At 45.9% G+C, this 25,635-nt stretch overlaps 1 protein-coding gene across 3 annotated transcripts in view; it reads left to right on the forward strand.

Annotated features, from left to right (window-relative positions):
- AGPAT1 (1-acylglycerol-3-phosphate O-acyltransferase 1) overlaps window positions 1-12,627 on the forward strand; it is a 136,464-nt gene extending 123,837 nt beyond the window's left edge. For all 3 annotated transcript variants that reach the window (XM_082263880.1, XM_082263881.1, XM_082263879.1), the window contains exons 7-9: window positions 1,373-1,468; window positions 3,650-3,722; window positions 12,153-12,627. In XM_082263880.1, the coding sequence (XP_082120006.1) occupies window positions 1,373-1,468; window positions 3,650-3,722; window positions 12,153-12,310 (327 nt within the window). In that variant the 3' untranslated portion in view covers window positions 12,311-12,627. The remainder of the gene's footprint in view (window positions 1-1,372; window positions 1,469-3,649; window positions 3,723-12,152) is intronic.
- Window positions 12,628-25,635: the final 13,008 nt, after the last annotated feature.

The raw sequence follows: 25,635 nt of genomic DNA on the forward strand, positions 1-25,635 counted from the left end.
GATTGACCATAAAAGCCAAGGGCACATGTGACATGGTGTCTTTGGCGGGAAGTAGAGTCCCAGGAGGAGGGTGACGGCTGTCTCTCCTCCTGCTGTCTGAGGAAGGTGGTCACAGGCAGTCGACCTAGTGAGTCAGGTGTGGAGCTGAGCCTGAAGGATCATGGAAATCTGATGGTGGAGCTGCTGGCGGAGTCATTTGGGAAAAACAGTGTCCGTGAGTACCAGGGGGCTTGCCAAGGGGTCCGCCCAGGAAGGGGGACCACTCCAGAGAAGTCAGAGGATAGAATGTCAGCTCACACAGTATGAGCACATAAATGTTTGGTGCGAATCACCAGTTCCCTGCGCTCTGAGTGGTGTAATCTTTTATCCACCTCAGCTAAGATCTTGCAGCTGTTTTTGGAGCTATAGACACGTCACCCAGGAAAAAACTTCGGCCTTGCTGCCCCTTGTATGACCAGGGTAGTCTGGAAACAACAAGCAAACACAAGGGCGCACCGGCCTAGTGCATTATCCTTTAGAAGGTTTATTAAAAAGAAAAGTTAAAATACTCACAAACGAGTTCTTGATAAAAGCATATCACACAAGGAACGCAGTCCTCAGCATTGAGATCCAAGGGAGAGCCGTCCCCTGAAGTCGTGAAGGCTTACGCGTTTCGAGGCTTAGCCTCTTCTCTGCATAGTATGCAAGAGTAAAGGGGGTGCCAAGTAGAACCCTGAAGACTAGGGGTAAAGGGGTGCCAAGCGGGGCCCTGAATAGTAATTCACTATAAAGTTCGCTTATCAAATACTTCACTAAAGTGGCAAGGTGAAGCAGCGGCCTTGCCGCACTCAACATAGTTAGAAGTCCTAAAATTGTGCATAGTTCATCCAATTGGAGTATCCCACTCATCCCTTCTCCTATTCAAGTTCTAAAATAAAACCAACAAAAAACCACATCCCCTTGACTGTTTTCTGACTGAGCCAAAAGCTTAAAGTACTTTGAATTGCTAAGTAGTTGCTATAGGTAACCCAGGGGAACCCGCTTCAAGCAGCTCCCCAGGGAGTAGTGCTACAGTTAACAGAAAAAAAAAAAACTGGGCAGCCTCGATGTACCACACGGTCATTTTTCTGCTGTCACTTTTCTATGTTTCTGTCAATGATGTTAATAGGTTTTTTTTTTTTTTTTTTTTTGGTGTGACAGGTTCACTTTAGAACAAATAGGGATAGACCTCAGAGATATTAGTTTAAGTGATTAATCAGCAGAGATAGTTTGGGATAGATCAATAAAGTGAATATATAGTCTGATATTGAGAGGAAAGACCAGAGAACAGAAAGGTTTATGCATTTGTGTCAGCATTCCTTACAATGACTTCTACCTTTCCATCTCCTTCCAGGTACGTGTTTGGGTATTCCCAGAGGGTACCAGAAATCACAGCGGCTCTCTCCTGCCATTTAAACGAGGAGCCTTTCACCTGGCTGTGCAAGCTCAGGTAAGAGTCTGGTCACTCGGTACTATGTGAATGATAAGGGCCTGTGCTGGCGGGTTTCTTCCCATGGGTTGAACAAGAGAATATCGAGCCATGCATGGAGACCTATAGAGCTGCATTATGAGCAGGAACAGGAATGTGCAACCGTTATGTTATGACTGCAAAGCTGAAAGTAGAGTCTTTTTAGGTAATGAGAAAATATGGCTGCCTTCATATACATTATATCACAAATTATACAGATGTAGCACCCTGCAAGGTAGGTGCTAGGCAAAGCATAGTGGACCTTGGCTGCCTAACAGCAGGGCCATAATTTTCAGCTGGGCTGTCATGTGTTGCTATTGAGACTGGGGAGTCTCCCCACTGGCTCCATGAGAAGGGTTCTCATAGGGCAGTGGAGGAAACCCAATCGGTGGCACATTCAGGCCTGTATCTACCCCAGAAAGGCAGATTCTGCCGCACAGGATTCTGGGAGTGGGTATAAGATTGAGGGGAATGCATGACGTAGCGTCTTTGGCGGGAAGCAGAGTCCCAGGAGGGAGAGTACGGCTGTCTCTCCTCCTGTCAGAAGGATCAGGCGTCTTGGGTGGCTTGTCTGAGGATACAGAGAGAGCTGAGCTGCAGAGAGCATCCGGTGTGCAGAGGACCAGCGGAGTTGAGGGGGGGCCCAGTTTCAGGAGAGCATTCCAAGTTTGTGAGTACTGTAACTGCCCCTGGGGGTCTGCCTAGCTGAGACGGGACCACTCCGGTGAAGGTCCAAGGGATCCAGGAGCTAGCTAGCGGTAAAGGGGGTGCCTAGTGAGAGAACCCTAAAGTGTCAGAGGGGGTGCCTAGTGAGAGGACCCTGAAGTGTCAGAGGGGGTGCCTAATGAGAGGGCGCCAGCGGTTGGGCCCTGAAGAGTTAAGTGTACAGTGTTGAGAGTTGCAGCAGCACAAGCAGTTTCAAGGAGCTACCTTAGCCAGTGAAGGGCTGGAGGGAGCTGTTCACAGGACTTTTGAGCTTAACAGAGTGTCAAGAGTCAAGTTTCACTACAGTCCAGGATCCTTTGAGCTAACCCGAGGGTTATAAGTCATGTTCTAGCACAGTTCAGTATAAAGCAATCTTCAAGCGTCAGTAAGCGTTGGTCGGCATCCAGCTGGCGTCAAGACAACGCTAACAGGCATTTTTCTGCAAAGTGTCCCAGTTTTACCTAGTTGAGCCAGAGGAGTATCCCACTCATTCCCTTCTCCCATCCCCATTATCAAATAAATAAACCAAACCAAAGATGCCAGAATGATCATTGTCTAAACTCTCACACTTGGGTACTCAGCTTAAATGGGCTGAAGGTGTCACCAGTAACAATGGCAGACCCATCTCAGGCCCAACGCCTGGAAAACCTGCTACACAAAGAAACAAGGGTAATACAACTTTAACACTGACAAAAAAGATTAAATCCATCGCTCTAATATCTTGTACATAAATTAAATTAAATGGAAAAGGCTATAAATGATTTTTAGAGCCGGTTCACATTGCCGCGACTTGTCAGCCTGACAAGTCGCGCTCCCTCGCGGTCCATTGACCGCTACAGGACCCGTTCTAACAGGAGCGACACAAGTCGCTCCGACTTAGAAAAAGGGTCCTGTACTACTTCGGGGCGACCTCGGAGCGACTTGCATAGACTTCCATTATGTGAAGTCCCTGCAAGTCGCTCCGAAGTCGTGGTGCATGGGAATGCACAAGTCGCCCCCGAAGTCGTGCAGAATCGTGTCGCCTTAGTGTGAACCGACTCTCAAAATGACATGTTTAGTATTGTTTAAACATTCTTTGTCTTACTGATATACACTCACCAGCCACTTTATTAGGTACACCTTGCTAGTACCGGGTTGGACCCCCTTTTGCCTTCAGAACTGCCTTATTTCTTCGTGGCATAGATTTCCATGTTCATAGATGCCACGTTCAAAGTCACTTAAATCCCCTTTCTTCCCCATTATGATGCCCGGTTTGAACTTCAGCAAGTTGTGTCTATACCACATCTAGATGCCTAAATGCATTGAGCCGCTGCCATGTGATTGGCTGATTAGCAATTTGTGTTACAACGCAATTGAACATTTGTACCTAATAAAGTGTCCATGAGTGTATATACTATATATATATTATTCTTTCAAGTCTCCTATGTTTTCACCTAATCCTTTTTCTGGTATGTGCAGGTCCCGGTTATTCCCATCATCATGTCTTCCTATAAGGATTTCTACAGTAAGAAAGAAAAAAAGTTTACGACAGGTGAGCTCCTGGATGGGAGGGAGGAAGTCATTGGCTTGGAGATATTTTGTGAAAAGCTATTAGAAGGACGTCTGATCTAACAGAAAAGAGCAGGATGCTTTTTAACCACTTAACGCAAACTGACGTAGGCCTACGTCGGCTGACTTTAAGTGGTTGTACCGGGATGATGCCTCTAGCTAGAGGCATCATCCCAGTATCGTTGTTTAGAACCAGCGGTCGGCTTTCCAGCGGTAACAACCGATGTCACCCGGGAGCTGCTGGTTAGTTACCCCGGAGAGCGGGAGGGGACACACCCCCCCCCCCCCTCCTGCCGCCTTCCGCGGCTCTGCCCGGGTCTCCCGTCCCACCGGGAGACCCGAGCAACCAGCCGGCACATCCACCGGCTGGATGGAGTCCCGATCTAAGCCGGATGCAGCTTCGTTGGGGTCTCCGATGACGTAACCTGGAGGCGGCGTCCATGACGTCACATCCGGGTTACTCGGCTGCTAAAGGCGGCAGATTCAAAAAGTGACTGTATTCAAAAATACAGTTTTCGACGTTTTGAATACATGGAAGTGTAGTGGAGGGGTCTAGGGTCTTTTAGACCCCGATCCCTCCATAAAGAGTACCTGTCACTGCATATTGCTGTCACAAGGGATGTTTACATTGCTTGTGACAGCAATAAAAGTGAGCAGATTTTTTTTTTTTTTAAAAACCTGTGATAAAGTAGAAAAGAAAATAAATAGAAAAGAAAAAAAGGAAATTTTAGCTGCCGTCGCCGTTAGCTCGCGCACGAAAGAAAATGTATATGGAAGTCGTGCCGCAAATTAAATTGCTGTTCAAACCACACATGTGAGGTATCGCCGCGATCGTCAGAGCGTGAAAAATAATTTAAAAAAAAGAGCTACACTCTAACTCTAAACTGGTAACCGTTAAAAAAATTTAAAGCGTCGCCTATGGAGATTTTTATTGACTGTATTTTGTCGCTATTCCACGGGTGTGCGCAATTTTAAACCGTAACATGTTGGGTATCTATTTACTCGGTGTGACATCATCTTTCACAATATACAAAAAAAATGGGCTAACTTTACTGTTTAGTTTTTTTGAAATGCAGTGAAATGTGATTTTTCGTAATTTTTCCCAAAAAAATGGCGTTTGAAAGACCACTTCGCAAATAACGCGTGACAAAAAATATTGCAATGACCGCCATTTTATTCTCCAGAGTCTTTGCTAAAAATATATATAATGTTTGGGGGTTCTAAGTAGTTTTCTAGCAAAAAATACTGCTTTTAACTTGTAAACAAAAAGTGTCAAAAATAGGCTCAGTCTTGAAGTGGTTAAAATGCGCACGTGTTCAAATCAATAAAAGTAGTTGGTTGGAGTTTTACCTCCTCTATTTGCAACAGCAGAGACGATAAACAAGTGACCAATATCTGACAACCTGAAATATGTTGTCTGTGCCCTGACTGACAACCCACGCTACACAAAGCTTCTGCTGCATCATGGGAGTTGAGTGTGATTCAGACCATACCTGATATGGCAAAAAAAAACATTTTTGTAGAAAATAGAGATTAGAAAAAAATAATTGTCTATAACAAGCTCTGGGCAGAATTACTCATTCTCAGAAAGTCATAGAACCATTGTAGGTTGAGGGCAGAAAAAAACTAAGTGGTCTATCGAATCTGCCCCTTTTTTGTTTTTAACTTTTTTTTTGTCTGATTATCCAATTAAGGCTTCCCTGGCACTTTTTGTCTACAAGTAAAAACATTATTTCTCTTTTGTTTATTGACGGACACAGCTTCTGATATTCTTAACCATTGGGTTTTACTGTCCCCTTCAGGAGTAGGACACACTAGGCAAAAAAAAAGCCTGGCTATGCCCATGGGCAGTCCCAGGGGGTATACTACTTCTGTCTGCTATAGGCACTCAGTTTAGTTACAATTAGTGTCAGGAGAATTACAACTCCACAGAGGGGTGGGTGCTGTGTCCTTCAATGAACATCAGAGTTTTTTTCTGCCTAGTCAGGAGTAAGGACCTAGTTCCTTGCTGGGATCTTTGGTCCTGGCAATTTTTTTCTTTTTAGACAGAAACGTTTTCTCATGGATTTTTCCTGTGAGATCTACAATCAACTGCCGGACTCGGCAACGGGCTGGATAATCTAGATCCAGGGGTTACCTCAGTCTGGCCAGCGAGCGCGCAGACCTCAGCTCCGCGCTAGGTCAGCCGAGACATAGCCCCACTGGATGGGGGCTGGCCTGCGAGTTAAACACCTTGCGAGATCGCATACGACTGGTTCTCAGCCCGAGTCACAGCGTTCCTCCTGCCCGACAGAAAAACGAAAAGGGGTTCTGTCTGGAGCAGTGCCCACCTGGTTCCTGGTATGGTGAGTAGCTGTCTCTCCTCTCCCCCTGGACGGTTTTGGGGTGGACATGAGCCCCTCCTTGGGACGGTTGGACCCCCAGGTTCCTCTTCTTCCCATCAGGCACCCCCCCTTTCTATGTCCCCCACCCTCCCCTGCCTCTACATATGCTGGGGCTGTTTGGGTGGTCTGATCCACCTCCTGGGGTGGGGGCAGGGTGCTAGCTGGCAATGGGGGTTGGGGGGTGCACCGCCGGCGACCAGATGATCGACTGTGCGGGGGGGGGGGGGTTGTACCCGGTGGGGGCTCCTGCCAGGGCCCCCCGCCCTGTCTGGATCTGTCCTTAAAGCCTGGGTTCCCCCCTGGGTCCCTGTAGGCCTCAGGGTGCCGCGTGGGACTGCCATTTTGTTGTAGCCAGTGTGTTTCTATACACGGCGACCATGTTTGTGTAGTGTGGCGGCCATTTTGCTGTAGTTTGCCATTGAAAATACCGGTGGCCATGACAGTGGAGTCCTGTGGGCGGCAATTTCAGTGGTGAAGGCCCTCCTCATCTCCTGGTGCTGACTCCTGGATCCTTTCACGTCCTGATCGCTGCAAGTATAGTGCAGATTATCCTGGTGGCCGCATGTGCCTGTTTCTGCTGGGTGGTGAGTCTGGTGGGGTCCTCTCCTTCTCTGCTGAGGATCGATTTGTGCTTGTGCCTGGCGACCGGATAGTGCTCCCAGCGTGGTGGGGGTTGTACCTTTGCAGTGTTTTACACTTTTTGTGGTGTCCCCCTGGTGACTTATGGAGTCTTTGGAGCACATCTCCCCACCTGATCCCTTCTCTGAGGCTGCGGGGCCCTCCGGGTCCCAACCATTCATCAATGCACTGACGGCTGTCCTGGAGTCCTTTGTGTCCTGGGTGGAGGTGGCTTTCGGGTGACAGGCTAGAAAAAGCCCCCCGCCTTCCCCTGCCTCATCTGTCTCATCAGATCCTGAATCTGATTTGGCTGCAATGGACGTGGGTCACCCTGCTGGGTCTGCAACCTCGGGCCTGGAATCCTCTGATAGTGAGGATGATTCCTCCACGTCTGCAACCACGCAACGAAAAGGTGCTGGTGGAGGCACTGATTCTATCTGTGCTTGAAACCCTGAAGATAGAGGACACAGCTGCAGCTGCGACGGAGGCGCAGGTTCCCTTTGGCACTCACAAGTCATCTAGAGTGGCAAAGGTATTTCATTTCCCTGCCTATTTTGACAGAATTGTCCCCCGTGGGCTCCCTAAGCGCTTTACTCTGCGTTACCCCTATGAGGCGTACCTTCTTAAAAAGGTGGACTGTTCCACCAGTGCTGGACCCTCTGGTTTCTAGATTAAACAAGGCAACCATGATGGTCTAGATCACAGAGATGATCAGACACGATCTGGTCTCTGGTAATCTCTATGGCCAGCTACACAAACCATTGGATCGTGACAAAAAAAAAAACTTGTCGGTAAGAACGGTAATTCCGAGAAACATCAGCAAAGGGTGTGGGGGGAGGGGGACATGGGGACCTCTGAAAGCGATCCAGCGGCTAATTAGCAGATTGGACTGGTTTCACAGAAAGAATCGCAGGCTGAAAAAAAAATACCGAGCTTATGGCTGATAGCTTCAGCCATAACCCCGGTAATCGACTTGCAACCTGCAACGTATATATATACAGTGTGTATATATATATATATATATATATATATATACATACATAAGTGTTGCAGTCGGTAAGTGGGTATAGATCAATGTTTGTCACAAGCTTGTTTAAATGCTTACTGTTGACAGATTTCCAGCATAGGTAGTGAGTCAGTCAAAAGTAAATTAATTTAAACCTGCTTGGGACAAACCCAGATCTATAGTATACTCAAACAAAAAAAGTTAAAATAAAAAAAGAAGAAAACAAACAAACAAAAAAGGGCAGACTGGATGAACCACTTGGGTCTTTTTCTGCCATCACTCTTTTGTTTCTATGACTTTTTGGAGAGGAAGAGTAGCATTCTTGCGTCACTTGTGCTTGTTGGACGTTCCTTTGTTTTTGTTTTTTTTTTATTCTTTTTGCAGTTTTTTTTTTTTTCTTTTTTTTTTTATTACTTCATGGTTTGTTACTGAAATTCAGCTTCTCCCCTACACTGTCTATAATAATTAAATGCGAAAAAAAATATACCTATGACCTAGGGCAGTGTTTCTCCTTTTTTAGTTAAGGTACCCTTTAAAATCCTGTACAATCTCAAGGCACCCCATTCTAAAATGTAAAAATAAAGAAATAAATAAAATCATAGTTTTACATATTGCAACCGTATCTAAGCACATAGGACACCCAACATTACAGGTGATTTATTTTTTACAATGCAAATATACCTTTGCACACTGGCACTGACTAGTATTCTGGTATTTGTCTGTTCCCTTCGTTTTCCCCCCTCATTTAGCTGACGTGACCAGTGCTACTGGAGAAGTGCAAGGAAGGGTATCTATCAGCCTGTTACATCCAGTGCCATCTTAAGAGCATTATAGGCCCCCGGGCAATGCAGTGCACTGGGGCCCTGCCTACACAATCACCCACGAGAATAAAAATGCAAATTATCGATAAGGCGATATTTATTGATACAGTAATTCCAGGCTAATGACAGCTTCCAAGTTTGGCGGCTGGGTCCAGTGAACAAACACACAGGCGGGAGTCAGACTCGACTGTCCTGTGTGTGCCTATTTCCATGGAGGCTGACAGGCATTCCTGCAGTTGTAGGCTCCCCCTCCATGACCCAAGTTGCCTGACAGCAGCGCAGGACCGACAGGTGCTTGCCACCTGCTAAGTTCTGCATCAGGATGCACACGGGAGTCGGGACTAATGCTTTGCTGGGGTTAGGTCGCTGGGCATGTGGGGCCCCCTGGGCAGGTGGGGCCCCCGGGCAACTGCCCAGCGTGCCCATTCAGTAAGACAGCCCTGGTTACATCATCGGTTGTTAGGGCGAAGGTGGCTGACCCGTAAAGTGTTTAAGCTTGTAATGTTGGACAATAAAAACCTGTGGCTTTGGGTAACAAAATAGGGCCGGCTTGTCAGCAATTTTTGGGCAATCTTTAGGCCTTTTTGCCAAGGCACCATTGAAGAACCCAGATGGCACCATGGTTGAAAAAAGGGATTCCCCTGCAGGTTTGATAAGCCTATGTCTTCTAGCCTAAAGGAACGACTTAAGCCCTGTACACACGAGTCGAAATTTGGTCGGGAATTTTCGTCCGACAACCGATCTGCCGATTTTCGGCTTCTTAGTATGATGCTTCCGACAACCGACTCTGACTTTTCGGACGAAAAAATCCTGGTGTGCAGGCTATAAAATTTTTGTCCTCAAAAAAACGTCAAAACACGTCCGATTTTCGTGCAGTCAGTACAGATTTCGATGGGAAAAAATCTTATGAGCAAGACTGGGCATGCTCAGAGATGAAAGAACACAAAGAAAGCAATCCAACACATGACATCATTTCTGAAGTAGAATTCTGTCGTACGGGAAAATTCGTGTGCAGTCTAGGCACATTCCAACCAACAGACACCACTCTGGACAAAAGACGGACGACCGGTCGGCGGAAATTAGTTGCGTGTGTACGGGGCTTAAAGGACCAGAAATAGAAGGGTGTCGGATTTTCAAGCATGGCCCAGGCTCAACTGGTAGAATTGAAGTTCAACGCATTGAGTTTCTTCTGCCAGTTTTCTTCTTCCAGTGCTAATGCTGTTTTGAAATTTACATCCAGTGTTGAACGGGAAATGCACTGAAATTAGACAACCAGCAGGAAGAGGTGAAGACTTAAGGAGAATCTTTATTCTGTTGAATATAAAAGATAAAAGAAAGAAAGCAAATGTATAGCGTCTTGCACCAGTGACCCATAAGGAAAAATATATAATATTGAAATTAAAACACCAGCAAACCAATGTATACCATGTGCAGGTTGCCACAAATAGAAAGAAAAACAAGAGTCAGAAATTAACTGAAAGGACACCATATAAACTATATTGTCAAAAGTATTGGGACAGCTGCCTCTAAACGCACGTGAACTTTAATGGCATCCCAGTCTTAGTCCGTAGGGTTCTATATTGAGTCTGCCCACCCTTTGCAGCTATAACAGCTTCAACTCTTCTGGGAAGGCTGTCCACAAGGTTTAGGAGTGTGTCTATGGGAATGTTTGACCATTCTTCCAGAGGACAGGCACTGATGTTGGACTAGAAGGTCTGGCTTCACTCGAATTCATCCCAAAGGTGTTCTAACAGGTTGAGGTCAGGACTTTATGGTCCTTGCTTTGTGCAAATCATTTGATGGAGGGGGGGGATTATGGTGTGGGGTTGTTTTTCAGGGGTTGGACTTGGCCCCTTAGTTCCAGTGAAGAGAACTCTTAAGGTGTCAGCATACCAAGACATTATGAACAATTTCATGCTCCCAACTTTGTAGAAACAGTTTTGGGATGGCTCATTCCTGTTCCAACATGACTGGGCACCAGTGCACAATATAAGGTCTTTAATAACATGGAGCAGGTTTGAGGTGGAGGAACTTGACTGGCCTGTACAGTGTCCTGACCTCAACCTGATAGAACACCTTTGGGATGAATTAGAGCAGAGACTGTGAGCCAGGCCTTCTCATCCACATTAGTGCCTGTCCTCATAAATGTGCTTCTGGAAGAATGGTCAAACATTCCCATAGACACACTCCTAAACCTTGTGGACAGCCTTCCCAGAAGAGTTGAAGCTGTTATAGCTGCAAAGGGTGGGCCAACTCAATATTGAACCCTACAGACTAATGCCCCGTACACACGCATCGATAGTTGGCCGTGAATTTTCGGCCAACGTCCGATCGGCCGATTTTCGGCTTGTTAGTATGATGCTTTCGACAACCGACTCCGACTTTTCGCCCGAAAAAAATCTGGTGTGCAGGCTATAAACTTTTTGTTGGCCGTCAACATAACGGCCGATTTTCCGTCAGTCAGTACAGATTTCGGCAGACAAAAATCTGATGAGCAAGACTGGGCATGCTCAGAGAAGAAAAAACACACGGAAAGTAAACCAGCACATGACATCACTTCTGAAGTTGGTTTTTGTTGGCCGATAAAATTCGTGCGCAGTCTAGAGCACATTTCAACCAACACAACAACACTGGACAAAAGTCGGCCGATCAGTCGGCCTATAATCGTTGCGTGTGTACAAGGCATTAGACTGGGATGCCATCAAAGTTCATGTGGCTGTAAAGGCAGGCATCCCAATACTTGTGACAATATAGTGTATATGCATACGGCTGGTGGCAGCCGGTTAAAATAACACCCAGTGATCCTGCCTCACACGTCCTTGGTCAGACACTATCTGTTATAGGATTACAATTCTCTGTCCCTGGCTCCCAATTTTGCTCTTGTGCTGGCACATGGGCTTCTGTTAGAAATATAAGTGGCCAATTTGATGCCCCTTACACAGACATGGTCCACTGTTGTCAACATCAGGAATCCTGCCTTGAGAAGTGCAATGCAGCCATCACTAAACGGCATGCTGACAAGAAGTAGTTGCAATAGACTGTAAAGGGCCGTACACACTTGACGAAAATCGGACGAAATATCCTCCGATTTTTCTCTGTCTTCTCAGCGTTCATTACCGTTTTTAGTCGACAGTGCATAAATGTTCACGAAATTTCTCGTCCGATTTTTCTTTTTTTTGGCACATTTGTTCCTAGACTTCCGGGTTGTCAGCAACTTCAGATCATGCGCGGTCTTTCGTATCCGATTTTTCACGGACGTACTGCATACACATTAAACGAAAATCGGTCGTCTGGGGACGGACGAAAAATATTTTGGTGTTTGTCCCTCCGTTTTTTTTCATTGAAAATGTCGGCATCGGCTGCTGAAAGTTGTGTACACACTAGGCGAAAATCGGATGATTTCACATTGGGCGGGAATTTTCGGCAGATTTTCTACTAGTGTGTACCCTGCTTAAGAGATCATAAGCTTTGAGATGGGAAAAGGATGAAAATAAGTAACCAATTTTATGCTGATGTCAAATAATGTCATCTTACACAATATTGTGTCGTCCTCTGTAATTTGTATCTGTCATCTTGTCTTTCAGGGAAATGTACAGTGCAGATCCTCCCAGGTGTATCCACCAAAGGCCTGTGCGCTGATGACGTCCCTGCTCTTGCTGACAAAGTCCGAGGGATGATGCTTGAGACTTTTACTGAAATCTCAAATGAGCGTCCAGGAAAAGAACCTGGCGGTGGACACTGATTCCCTCTTCTACCATCCTTTTCTTGTCATTGTTGGCCAGGGAACACCCCCATTCAGGAGAAGCCAGGAGGAGGGACCCGTCTAGAGGGAGAGGAGAGAGAGAGCAAAACCATTTGCAAACAATTCCTACAGTAAAAAGAGCATTGCTGAATGAATTTGGCCACCTAAGGAGAACACAAGAAGAACTTCACTGCTAACACTGTGGGAAAAGCAGCATTACTAGCAGCATGGAGCTGGATCTTCCCTACTACTGCCACCAAGGAAAGAAGACATAGGCAATGCCATTCCATAGCAAAGGCTGTAAAACCGTAGCCTTAAAAATTAAGAAATTCTATTTGGTCAAAATAGTGCAGGGTGACATAAAAGGCAGCGGATAGGCTCATAGGTCAACATTTAAAAAAAAAAAATATGATGGCGTTGGGTCAATAACTGACAGAGGAATGTTAATGAGCAAAGTTTAAAGTAGACCTTACATTTCATTAAACAAGTATGTACATATTCAATTTTAGCTTTATATAAGAGAAGTTCATTATATTCCTGGCATTTTTCTGTGTAGTAGAGCATTCTGGAGCAACAATATTGGTATAGTCTCAAACCACACCTAGAGAGCTTAGTTTCTGAACACCCCCGTCCCTTAAGACATCAGACACAAATGATTATCGCTGCAGCTTGGCTGAGAATTACTGCTATCACATGACCAGGAACTCAGCACAGAGCTTTGGTGCAGCCAGCAACCTGCAGAGGGTGGGGGGACCATTATTTGCACTTTAGGTACTTCACATTTCACCAACTTTACACAGCCTGGGGCAATGTATACTATAACGGTAGAATGTATTTTTTGTTATGCAAGGCTCGCTTTACAAGGCTGATGATCGAAAACATTTTTTGAAGAAGAATGTTGGAAAGATGTAGCAGTTGGGTAGGTGGCAGACAAAATGGCAAAATACATTTTAAATATCCTCATCCTGAAGATTGAAGATCATTTAGGATCATTGAAAAGAAGCATAGGTTAACCCGGATTTGCAGATTTGATCTGACCAATGAAGGAATGGCGGTACTGGAATTTTTGAAGGTGCCTGGCTGGGACTCGAGTTCACGAAGGAAAGCTGTTCAGATAACATTCCATTTCTTGGAAGGAGATGGACGTTCTTCAGTACAACAGAGTCAGTCTCTTTATTCATTTATGAGGGGGTGCCTTAAATCTGTATATTTATTTATTTATTGGATGCTAGTACTGGTCTCTCCAGCTCTTTCCTTGACAGCTTTTCACGGTCTCCTCCTCCACTAGCGGCCTTCTCACCCTCTCTCTTTACCTTCTCTTTTCGATTACAAGCAACTGTTGCCAGGAATTGGATAGGTCAGTTACTTAGGGTACGAAAATCTGGCATTGCCCTAATTACCTGCCCTGTATGGCCTTCCAGAAAATGACATGGACTTGACATGGGGGCAAGAACCATGGAACTGCTCTGCCCAACTTGTGGCCTCTTCCCCAGGAAGCCTTCCCATCTCCTCAAGCTCTCGTCACTCCACAACCGCCGACCTGCAGCTTTTTCGCCTCTTCCCAGATTCTCGTCTTGTGGCCTGAGATTTTCCACGTTTATTTTTTTTTTTTGTTACACTCCAGCCACCTCAAGTCCTTCTTTGTGTCCATATTTGCCTCCCCTTTCTACGCCTTTCTTGTGTACCAGTGTGAGGCGTGGAAGAACTACATGTGCCAATGTGTTCGTAACTGTGGATTAGGGGAAGAGGATATCATGTGGGTATGACGTGGGTTGGAATGTTGCGTGGGCGGGAGGGGGCATATTAATCTCCTGTCCTGTAAATGTGAAGTAGCATTGCACAAACTTTTCTGGGTCGTCTGTGTCCTGTGTCTTATTTCTGCCAATGTTTGATGACATGCAAAGGTGTCTTGCGAACAGAATGAGTATGTTGGATGGTGGGAGTGTGACTGTTTTTAAGGAAACTTGTCCAAAGAAAATAGAGAGTACCAAAGCTGAACCTCCTGAGAATAATACTACGAGTCATGTGCAGACCTACCATTTGCCCAAATGAAGGCTTGTGCACAGCAAGCTGACCACATCGCTGCTAATTGCAAGACAGCGCCTTAGCTTCGTTGGCCTAAACCATAAAAGGTGGTTACTGGCAGGATCTCCACATAGAAAACTTTGCAACAGACCCAAAAAAAAAAAGGATTAATGTATAAAGCTCTGTCTTCTGGTAGCCATGATACCAGACCTACAAAAAAAAAATGGAAAAATGTATGAAATACTTACTGTAATTTTCCTTTCCGGGCCCCAGCCCATGGCAGTACACTGACTGCATGTATACTACATATATGCTGCCATGTTGGCTCCAGGAAAATGAAAAATTGTATCAACTACTTACCGTTATTTTCCTATCCTGGCACCAATCCATACATGTGGTCAGTATGCTGCCATGTTGGCAACAGGAACATATATTTGAACAAGGCATGGAGCTGAAGAAGGAGAAGCTGTCATCTAATGAGACCACTTCTTTCTATGACTTATTTATGAGGGTTGCCTTTTTCCCCATCATGGCTTTAAATAAAGCTTCGGATAAAGAGACACTGCCACTGATTATCTCTCCTTCTGAAGATGCTACTAGTCTGTCTGCCTCTGGCTTCATAACTGATTCACTAGAACCAACTTGCATATCCTAAATCAATACCTTATTCCAGGTCATCTGTTGAATCAACTAGATGGCCAGGAAACCTGAGGGGGGACATGATAGCAATTTATAAATATCTCAATGGGGATCTCAGCTTAGAAAAAAAGCTGTTCAGTCGAGGGGATTGCATGAGGACAAGAGGGCATACAATGCGATTAGAGGAGAAGCGTTTTAACCTCAGGCAATGTGGGGGGGGTTCTTTACTGTTAGGGCTACAAGATTGTGGAATTCTCTACCACAAGAGGTGGTTTCTGCGGGAAGTACGGTGGCTTTCAAAAGACTCTTAGACGTACATCTCAAGGATCAGAACATTCAGGGGTATGCGAGATGATTACAGCCACACACACCTACACAGGTTGAACTGGATGGACTATTGTCTTTATTCAACCTCACCTACTATGTAACTATGTAACCAGTATTTTCAGAAGGAGAAAAATAAACATTATTTGAAAGAAATATGGAGGCTGACCTTGTTGTTGAACTCCAGCAATTTGTGGTTATATGACTGCTATGCAGATCCTCTTTCTTTGTTAGTTTCCAGTAGAGATGGGCTCAGAAATGTTCAGATCCTAATCCAATCCCACCTGAGCAAGCCTGCCAGGAAGCTGTACTGGGCCTATCTTAAGCAGCCAGGGCATTCCCCACCCAGCAGCTGCATGTATATACGCCCATTGGAAATGGACAGCTGTGGGGCAGGGATTGGCCAAGTACAGGTAATAGCTTCCTGATGGGCTTGCTAAGGTGGGTTCAGACTAGGTTCTCACCATGCTTGAGCTCATCACTAGTTTCCAGTAAAGTGACCAGAGGTTTGCAGCTCAGAGTGCTGATGGATCTCAGCCTTTACTGTCCATATGCTGGTTTGAGGTTCGTGACTCAGAAAGTAGAGAACCCAGGGGAATGTAGGCAGTGACATTTTCTAGAAGGTCCACAATGGCAGCCTCATATATTTCTCTTAAAGCTAACCAAGGCAGTGTAAAGCAACCGGTTTACTTTAATGCTCACTGACCAGAAGCACAAATTCAACTTTGTTTCACTCTTCCAAGCTTCATTTTGCCACATGAATTCAATCAGCCACTCAGTAATTCCAGATATGGCGTAACATACCTAGAACTAATTACCAGTCCATAGTCATGAGTAAGTTACGACTTGAAGCACTATAAGTTTAAATAGGTCGGTGTCTCTGGAGTTTTGTGTATGTGGCAGGGCAGCCATCAGAAATTTTGGGGCCCCTTACACAGCTTTAGGCCTGGGCCCCCCAGACCTGATCACCAAGTTACATCCTCCTCCTCTGCCCGGGCCTGTGGATGCATATGAATGAATGCTAGGATGCCAGGGGGTCCTAGCAACCAACACTTTTGACAGCGGCGGCAAGTGGGAGGCAGAGTCAGGAGCCCGGGCATCCCTTGGGACTGGGCCCCTCTTGATGCCTGGGCCCCCTACATCTGTATGGGCTGTACCCCCCTGATGGTGGCCCTGGTATGTGGTGAAGGAAAGGTGAATAGGTGCTGCTTGCAACGGAAGGATTACAGTGAACCTCATAAAAAGAAATAGGGAAAAAATTAAATAAACTTCATTTTACCTGCCTGTGGTGTCTATGCAAGCCTGACATAGTTCTCCTTTCACCAAGATCACAAGGAATACTGAGTAGTACAATTCTCTTTCGGCATCTCGTGAGACTTGCTCTGGGATGTTGCTGCAAGTAGGATAATATTGCCCCCTGCACTCTGGGGGGCAGTGAAAAGGTTATTTTATTAAATAATTTCTATATTTTTTTTTCAAAATTTTGCATTAAGGCTGATAAGCAGAGTTAATAGAAAAACCTTGTCTGTCATTCAAGGTCCACTTTGCAGTCAACCGTTTTGCTTTGACTTACCGTACATGGAAAACACAGGTTCATTTCAAGGCAGTTTTCCTTGCAGGAGCCAGCCCATCCAGATCTGACATCTCCTATTGTCACAGATGGTGAATGCATCTGGTAACCGTCTTCATAACACCATACATGGAAAACATGGCAAACTTAATGTTAACCTTTGGAACCAGAGTCAATGTTCAGGATATGGGTGTAGAGTGTGCAACAAACACAGTCTTGACTGCACTGTGCTGAATACTGGGCTCTGCCCTGTGGGTGCCAGTGTCTGGGCTGTGTTGCTGGGGCACATCAGAGGATCCTTTGGTCCTTCCACAGGCCAGTTGGAGCCAACCCCTATCTAGTAGCTAAAATGAGGTTGAGGTGGTTTTAGGAGGACTGAAATTAGTTAGGAAAGCACTAGCCACGCCACTGAACCACCACCAACCCGTGGCACAGCTAGTAACTGTAACAGATCTTCCAGCTTTCCATATGAACCTTTACAGCATTCCAGCTTCGATTGATTGCAGCAGAAGTCATGCTTATGGATTTCACTATCCAACCTGCTGAACCCACTTGAACAAGAAGGTAAAAAATCCCATGAAGTCAGCAGTTTCTGAGATGCTTAACTGCCAGGAGTCATCTCATGGCCAAAAATTGCCGAAATCATGCATCTTCTATGTCCAACCTGCAGCCCGGGGGCCCCCTGACAATTTTTTTTTGCTAGGGTGGAAGGAAGTCAGGTTGGGGGCACGGCCACAGCGGCTTCCAACTAATGGTAGGCAGATGCTGCCTCGGAGGAGGGGGGGGCGAGCATGTGCAGTGTTTCTGACTCCTACCACCATGACCACTTCAAATCAATGAAGTGGTCATGGTGGTTAGAGTGTTCCCTTAATGTCTCTAAGAAGAAGTAATCCTCTGTATTCCGATTCCATTTCATTTGATCATCCTCTAGTTGTGTTAAATTAGTGCGGGGGGGGGGGCACGGAAAGGGCGCAGCGGCATTTCATTACTTATATACCTTAACTATAGTATATATTTTATATGTGGCCCAAGAAAATTTCTCTACACTCAATGTGGCCCAGAGAAGCCAAAAGGTTGGACACCCATGGTCTAAGGGCTTGGTCACACCAATTGCATTGTAGTAACCTACATGTGTTGGTGCTCTGTGGTGTCACTCGTTGTGAATGACCTTTACACACCTCCAAAACGCACGTGTGCTACAATACTGCAGTACACAAAGGGTTACCATGTGCTCTGGTCCACTGAACATTTTTTTTTCATGCGTTGCACCTGACTCATTATGGATAGGCTGTCGCATGCAAAGCCTCACGATGCGCAAATATCTATGTGTTCCCATGCACTGCATTGTGGTGTGAATGGGCCCTAATAGTTGGTCTTGATTTTGAATTTTGTTTATGATGGTGAAATAATCCTTTGGGTTTTCTTTATCAAGGTGTAGCGCACCCCCTAAATAGCTGCAAGTAGAATGGGATCCTTCACCCTGCACAGCCAGGCACACCAAATTTTCAGTCTCCCAGAGTCAGAAAATAGTCCAGTACTTTGTTCCTTTTTGTTATATTGAGGGATTAGAATTTTGATGGGGATAGGGAAATTATGGGATGCCTGCCCACTTGACTTCAGAAAATTCTTCAGGGACTACTCTTCCTATATACAGCTATATGCAGTCTCTATGTACACTCCTCTTCTTCCAGCACTTGCTTGCAAAAACAGACTTAGCTGGGACACCTTTAGTGAATCTGGCAAAGCACTCTACCAGATCAAGCCAAAGGCTGTTACAGGCAGGTACCCCGGGCCCCTTGGTTGTGTAGCAAAGTTCAGTGTCAAGCTTAAATCCCTGTGGCTACTGATCACAGCACCACCTCTTCAGGCACTGCTGGCCTGCCTGGTTGTCGCTGCTCCTTTCACTAGCCCTCCTGGCTACTTCACAGTTCTTCCAGACTGCTCACTCACCAGGCTGACTCCTCTGGAGACTCCTGGATGTGCTGACCTGCTCCCGCTGTCCTCTCCTTGCTCACGTGCCTCCAGGAAGGATTTCCTCCGTGTGTTATGGAGGGTCCCTCCGACACCCGAGCCCCAGGCCTGAGGTCCCTCCCCCAAGACTAGAGGGCACCCTCAAAGTGCATTGATAGCTTCCTAAACGCTCCTTTTCCATTCTTCCACCCGATTGCCTCTGCTGACATGACTCATACACATTTGTTAGGTAAACAGGCCCCCTTCCAGCACCTTTGCTGGGGATTTATCAAGGACCTCATAAATATACCAAGCAGCCCCTCCTAGACTTCACCTTCTACTTCTGGAACCAAAGGTGCTGCTTGCTGAGTCATCTAGTTTCCCTGAGTCAGGTGACCCAGATTTAACCCAGGCCTGGCTCTCAGCCAAGCCAATTTACTTACACTCACATACATTTTTACATCTAGCACACGTTAGAGAGCGCTACAAAGGTTTAGAAGCTACAAGTAGATTAAACCCTGCAGTGTCCATCCATAACAGTTGACCAAAAATCTTGGGCTCATTCAAACATTTCCATAGTGATTTCTGGTGCCGTTTGAGAATCTTTAACCACTTTACCACCGGAGGATTTTGCTGTCTCACGTCTGGGCCACTTTTTGCGATTCGGCACTGTGCGACTTTAACTGACAATTGCGCGGTCATGCAACGCCGTACCCAAACGAAATTTACGTCCTTTTTTTCCCACAAACAGAGCTTTCTTTTGGTGGTATTTGATCACCTATGCGATTTTTACTTTTTGCGCTATAAACAAAAAAAGCGCCAATTTTGAAAAAATAACAATATTTTTCAAATTTTTTTATATGAAATTCCCCCCCAAAAAAATGTAAAAATAAATTTTTTTTATAATTTTTGGCCAATTTGTTTTCTGCTACATATTTTTGGTAAAAAAAAATCGCAATAAGCGTATTTTGATTGGTTTGCGCAAAAGTTATTGCGTTTACTAACTAAGGGAAAGATTTCTGTCGTTTTTGGTGTTTTTTTTTTTAACGAGTAATGGCGGCGATCTGCGATTTTTTTTTGCGGGACTGCGACATTGCGGCGGACAGATCGGACCCTTGACTGACATTTTTGACACTTTTGGGGGTACCAGTGACATTACTACAGTAATCAGTGCTATACATATGCACTGTAACTGTAAAAATGACACTGGCAGGGAAGGGGATAATTTTATTGGAGAGGGAGGGGTTAATGTATGCCTGGTGCTTACTGACGTGTGTGGGGGGAGGTGACTGAGTGACACAGGGACAGATCGCAGGTTCAGCTATGCTGAGCCCTGCAAATCTGACCCTGCCTGTCACTTAGGAGATCCGCCCGCTTTGTTTACACAGGCGGGTGGATCTCCAGACTCGATTCCGCGACGATCGGGGAAGAGCAGCGGCGATCGCCGCTGCTCCTCCCCTGGCCTGACTCCCGCTGTGACTGAATACAGCGGAAGCGAGCCTCCGGCGGCGCGCGCGCGCCGCCAAGAAGGGGGAGTGTCTGGCCACGTAGGTCTACGTCGCCAGACGATAACGAACCACTTTGCCGCAGTAGAGCTCTAGTGAGCAGCGGTAGAGTGGTTAAAGAGCCTTTTGTTGCAACTTAATGCATTAAAGTAGTATTAAACTCTCAGCACTTTTTTAAGCTTAAAGCGGTAGTATCGGAGTATACTTAACTGTTACCTACAGGTAAGCCTATAATAAGGCTTACCTGTAGGTAAAATGAATATCTCCTTGCCGTAAAGTGACCTCCTGCGCATGCCACTCACAGCGCCGGAGCCGCCGAACCCGGAAGAGACGCCGAGGGAATATGTCAGCTCCCTCAGCGGTGTCCGGGCAACCGTGTCGGGGCTTCGTTCTAAGGTAAGTATTTCATTATGAGCTAGTATGCGATGCATACTAGCTCATTATGCCTTTGTCCTGCAGGTTTTTTTTTTTTTTTGTGAAGCTACAACCACTTTAAAACATTGAGCACAATAGAATAAACTATTTGTAAAATTTTTTACCCCAGCACTTGCAGTTTACAACTTTTAAGGCTGCTGCCTCCTGTTCTCTCAGTGCTGCTTCCCTGAACTACTGATTTTCACGCAAAAGAGTTAGCAGTGGACAGTGCAGTCTGTTAACTCGAAGAATAGAGGGGGAGGAGGAAGGAGGGGAGTGACTTGTTAGGCTACAGGCCTGTGTGTTTCTATTGATACACACAGTGTAGGGAGACACAACTCTAGTCCCAGCATGCAAGAGTGGCTCTATTGGATGCTGCAAGAGAAAGGAGCCACTCTTAAACCTGGAGCAGCGGTAAAGGCACCAGCTTAAACTGGAACACAGGCAAGGATTAAATGATGAAAAGCTGCATACACAGTAAGGGATTAAATCAGCTGCTGGGAGTTTAATATCACTTTATTGCACAGTAGGATACATAAAAGTGTAATAGAGTGCAGTATATGGGACTTTCAGCTCCTGCATCACAGTTTATAAAATGTGATTACATTTCTCATAGGATGTCTACAGTTACTAAATGACCGCTTGTCTGCTGCCAAACAAAATCCAGGTTTCATGCTGCAGAAGGCAGCATTGCGGTAACCAGGGATGCCAACCGTCAGTAAATGTAAGGACAGTCTGTAAAGATCTGTGATTTTTACAACTGTCTGTAAATATCAGAGGGATGATGATTTGCCGTGCTGTGTTGACTTTTTAAGTGTAAACCAGGCAAATTGCTTGTTATGTGTATTGTCAGTGTTTCCATATTTTGTTTATATGGTTTAAATATCGGTTGTCTTCATTTATGAAAGGAGTTCTGTGATTTTTCAGGTTGTCAGTAGCAAATGTGCTCAGTTAACCGCTTGCCGACCACCGCACGACTATTTACTGCGGCGGTCAGCCCCTCACAGGTAAAGCTACGTAGGGCTACGTCGCTAGCCTGTGAGGGTCTAGGGAGCGAGCGTGCGCCCCCGTAGGCGCGCTCCCGCGCGGTCACGGGCCCCCCCCCCCCCCGCGCGTGTGCCCGGTGGACCCGATGTCCGCCGGGCACTCGCGATCGCCCGTTACACCGGGAGAAAGGCAGGCGGATAATGTAAACAAAGCCGCCTGTCATTCTCCCCTGTGTAAGAATGGAGATCAAACGGTTCTGCTATGTAGGACCGTTGATCACTGTTCTTACACATCAAGCCACAGCCAATCACAGTTAGAATCACGCCCCTAGGGACACACTTAACCCCTCCCTCTCAAAAAAGTTAACCCCTTCACTGCCAGTGTCATTTTTACAGTAACAGTGCTAATGTAGAACACTGATTACTGTAGTAATGTCACTGGTAACCCCAAAAGTGTCAAAAATGTTAATCAAGGGTCCGATCTGTCCACCGCAATGTCGCAGTACCGCAAAAAAAATCGCAGATCGCCGCCATTACTCGTTAAAAAAAACCAACAAAAATGACAAAGATCTTTCCCTTAATAAACGCAATAACTTTTGCGCAAACCAATCAAAATACGCTTTTTGCGATTTTTTTTTACCAAACATATGTGGCATAAAACAAATTGGACAAATTTTTTTGGGGGGGGGGGGGATTTCATATAAAAAAATTTGAAAAATATTGTTATTTTTGCAAAATTGACGCTCTTTTTTTGTTTATAGCGCATGATCAAAAAATCGCACAGGTGATCAAATACCACCAAAAGAAAGCTCTGTGGGGAAAAAAAGAACGTCAAATTCGTTTAGGTACAGCGTCGCACGACCGCGCAATTGTCCATTAAATTCACGCAGTGCCGAATCGCAAAATAGGCCCTGGTCAGGAAGGGGGTAAAATCTTCCGGGGCTAATACATTTTCCATGTTTTGTCAGTAAAAAATGCTGCCAGAGGCCCGAGGTTGGCATGGTTGGAGGAGAGGGTAGCCCTGTATGCGGATGACCTCTAAGGTCCCTTTCACATGTGCTTTTTGATCAGGTCCTGTCCGTTTTTCAGGGGGACTTGATTGGATGCTCCATGCACCCCTATGGAGCAGCGGATATCAGTGGTAAAATGTCCGCTGACACCCGCTGCTATCCAGTCCGATCCTGTCTGTGAAATCCAGACGGATGGAAACCCTATTTTCCATCCGTATGGAGGATTGGATCAGATGAAAGCGGACAGGCGGTCCGTTTTCATCCGATTTCCCAAAGAGGAGAGCCGGGATCTGACAGCTCTGTCTCTGCACAGCGCCTGCTCAGCGGGGAATGGGCGGATCGATCCCCGCTGAGCAAAACAGGGTCCGCCGAGCGGAAAGGATCCTTATTGTTTCCTAATGATGCTCTACAGTGCCATCTTAAGAGCATTAAAGGGTCCTGGGCAATGCAGTGCACCTGCCTACACAATCACCCACGAGAATAAAAATGCAAATTATAGATAAGGCGATATTTATTGGTACAGCAGTGCCAGGCTAATGATAGCTTCCAGGTTGGGCGGCTGGGTTCGGTGAACACACACACACATGGACGGGAGTAAGACTTTACTGTCCTGTGTGTGCCTGTTCCTGTGGAGCCTGACAGGCATTCCTGCAGTTCTGGGTCCCCCCCCCCCCCCATGGCGCAAGTGGCCTGACAGCAGCGCAGGGCCAACAGGCGCTTGCCACCTACTAAGCTCAGTGGCGGGATGCACATGGGAATTGGGACTAATGCTTGGCTGGGGATGGGTCGCTCGGGCAAGTGGAGCCCCGGGCAACTGCCCAGCGTGCCCATTCAGTAAGATGGCCCTGATGCTGTATTTTCACTGCAGGGAGCGCTTCAGGTCCTGATTTCGTTCTCAGAAATGACTGGGATTAGGGTGAATTGGTCCAAATCTCTGCTATTTGCTATTGACCCTGATGCACATAGAGGCATGACACCAGGTTTGCAATTACAATGAATGGGTGGATGATTTTACCCATTTAGGGGTGAAATTTTCACATGAGGTCACCAGTTACATTCCATTAAATCTGATTCATGTTATAAAAACTGTTAAGACTAAACTGAAAGCATGGGAGAACCTCCCCTTGTCCCTTATAGGATGGGTTCATCTCATTAAAATGAAAATCCTTCCTAAATTTAACTACTTGTTTCGTCATTCCCCGCAATGGATTCCCACGTCCTTTTTCACGCAATTACAGGGCCTGTTTTCCTCCTTTATCTGGGGTCCACACCCCCCTCGTTTCAAGTTGTCCACTTTGATCTGGCCCACCTCACAGGGGGGTCTGGCATTACCTGATTGCCACAAATATTTTATATCCACCCAGCTGGTCACGGCTGCCTGGTGGCTGAACCCAGATCTGTCCAATCCATCCACCGTTCTGGAGGCAGCGGTGGTTTGCTCAGTGGAGACCCTTAAATGTCTTCCACTCTGTGGTCCTAGAGCCCCTTATGAATGAATGTCCTCTATGCTCACTACTATTCAGGCCTTGAAGCCTACGAGAAATATCCCAGCTCTGCGGCTTCCCCAAACACCCCGTTATGGAAAAACCCCACGCTACCAAATTTTATTTTAACTTCCTGAACCTTTAGCCTCGACTAAATTCAATTTTAGGTTGGTGGGAGATATAACATCCGATTTCTCAATTTACAATTCATTGTCCCATGCTTTCAGAAGTCAATAGCCCTCTCACGGGGTTCAGTTAGTGTCCTCGGACTTGGAGAGAAAATATTAAGATATGAATGTTCAGAGAAACACACCTCCATGCTTTATGCACACCTCCTCAGAGTGTCCTCTCCTGAGCTGTCGGTGCTTCGTCAGCGCCGGCTGGTTCCTTGATGCTGAGGACTATGAGGATATTTGGGACTTTCCATTTAAAATCCTGGTTTCCCTACATAATCGTCTCATCCAATTTAAGATTGTATATAGGGCTTATCTCACTTCGTATCGTCTACATAAAATGGGGCCGACCCACTTATTGGAATGCTGGCGATGTGGTCATCTCCAGGGGGACTTTATTCATATATTTTGGTCCTGTCCTGTAATAAGTATATATTGGACCCAGGTGCTCTCTGGAATTATTTGGTGGCCAGTACTTCTATTAGATCTTCCCAAAGAGTATGCTTGCTAAGTCTGGTTGAGGAGCTAGCTCCCAGGGTAGTGGAGAGAATCATGATTGGCCTACTTTTATTTTATGCCAGAAAGGCTATTACACTTTGCTGGAAAAAACAGCCCCCCCCCCTTTCCTATCTTTATGGAAACAACTGATTAATAATGCCATTCTGTATTACAAAGACATGTCCTAAGAAGTATGTTAGAAGCTGGGCCATGATAGTTCAGTAGTTTGGAGTTTGCAATAAGAACTACTGAGCTCCTGCCATGGATCCGACTAGGGTGGTCAATTGTACACGGGTCTTCTTAGTTGTTTGAATTGTAAGTTGTTAAAGTTCTTTAAGATGCTTCGCTCTACGACATCCTACTCTTTTGTCTGCTATCCCCTGTGTGGGCAGGTGCCTGTGACTGCTGTGAATGTTAGTTTGTGGTGTATGTACTTACACCGAGCAAAATTATAAATGCAACACTTTTGTTTTTGTCCCCATTTTTCATGAGCTGAACGCAAAGATCTAAGACATTTTCTATGTACACAAAAGGCCTATTTCTATCAAATATTGTTCACAAATCTGTCTAAATCTGTGTTAGTGAGCACTTCTCTTTTGCTGAGATAATCCATCCACCTCATAGGTGTGGCATATCAAGATGCTGATTAGACAGCATGATTATTGCACAGGTGTGCCTTAGGTTGGGGGGGGGTCCAGGGGGGGCCTGAAAACCAGTCAGTATCTGGTGTGACCACCATTTGCTTCA

Source organism: Pelophylax lessonae (genome assembly GCF_965119305.1).
Source record: "Pelophylax lessonae genome assembly, chromosome: 7".
In the NCBI taxonomy this organism is placed as follows: domain Eukaryota; kingdom Metazoa; phylum Chordata; class Amphibia; order Anura; family Ranidae; genus Pelophylax; species Pelophylax lessonae.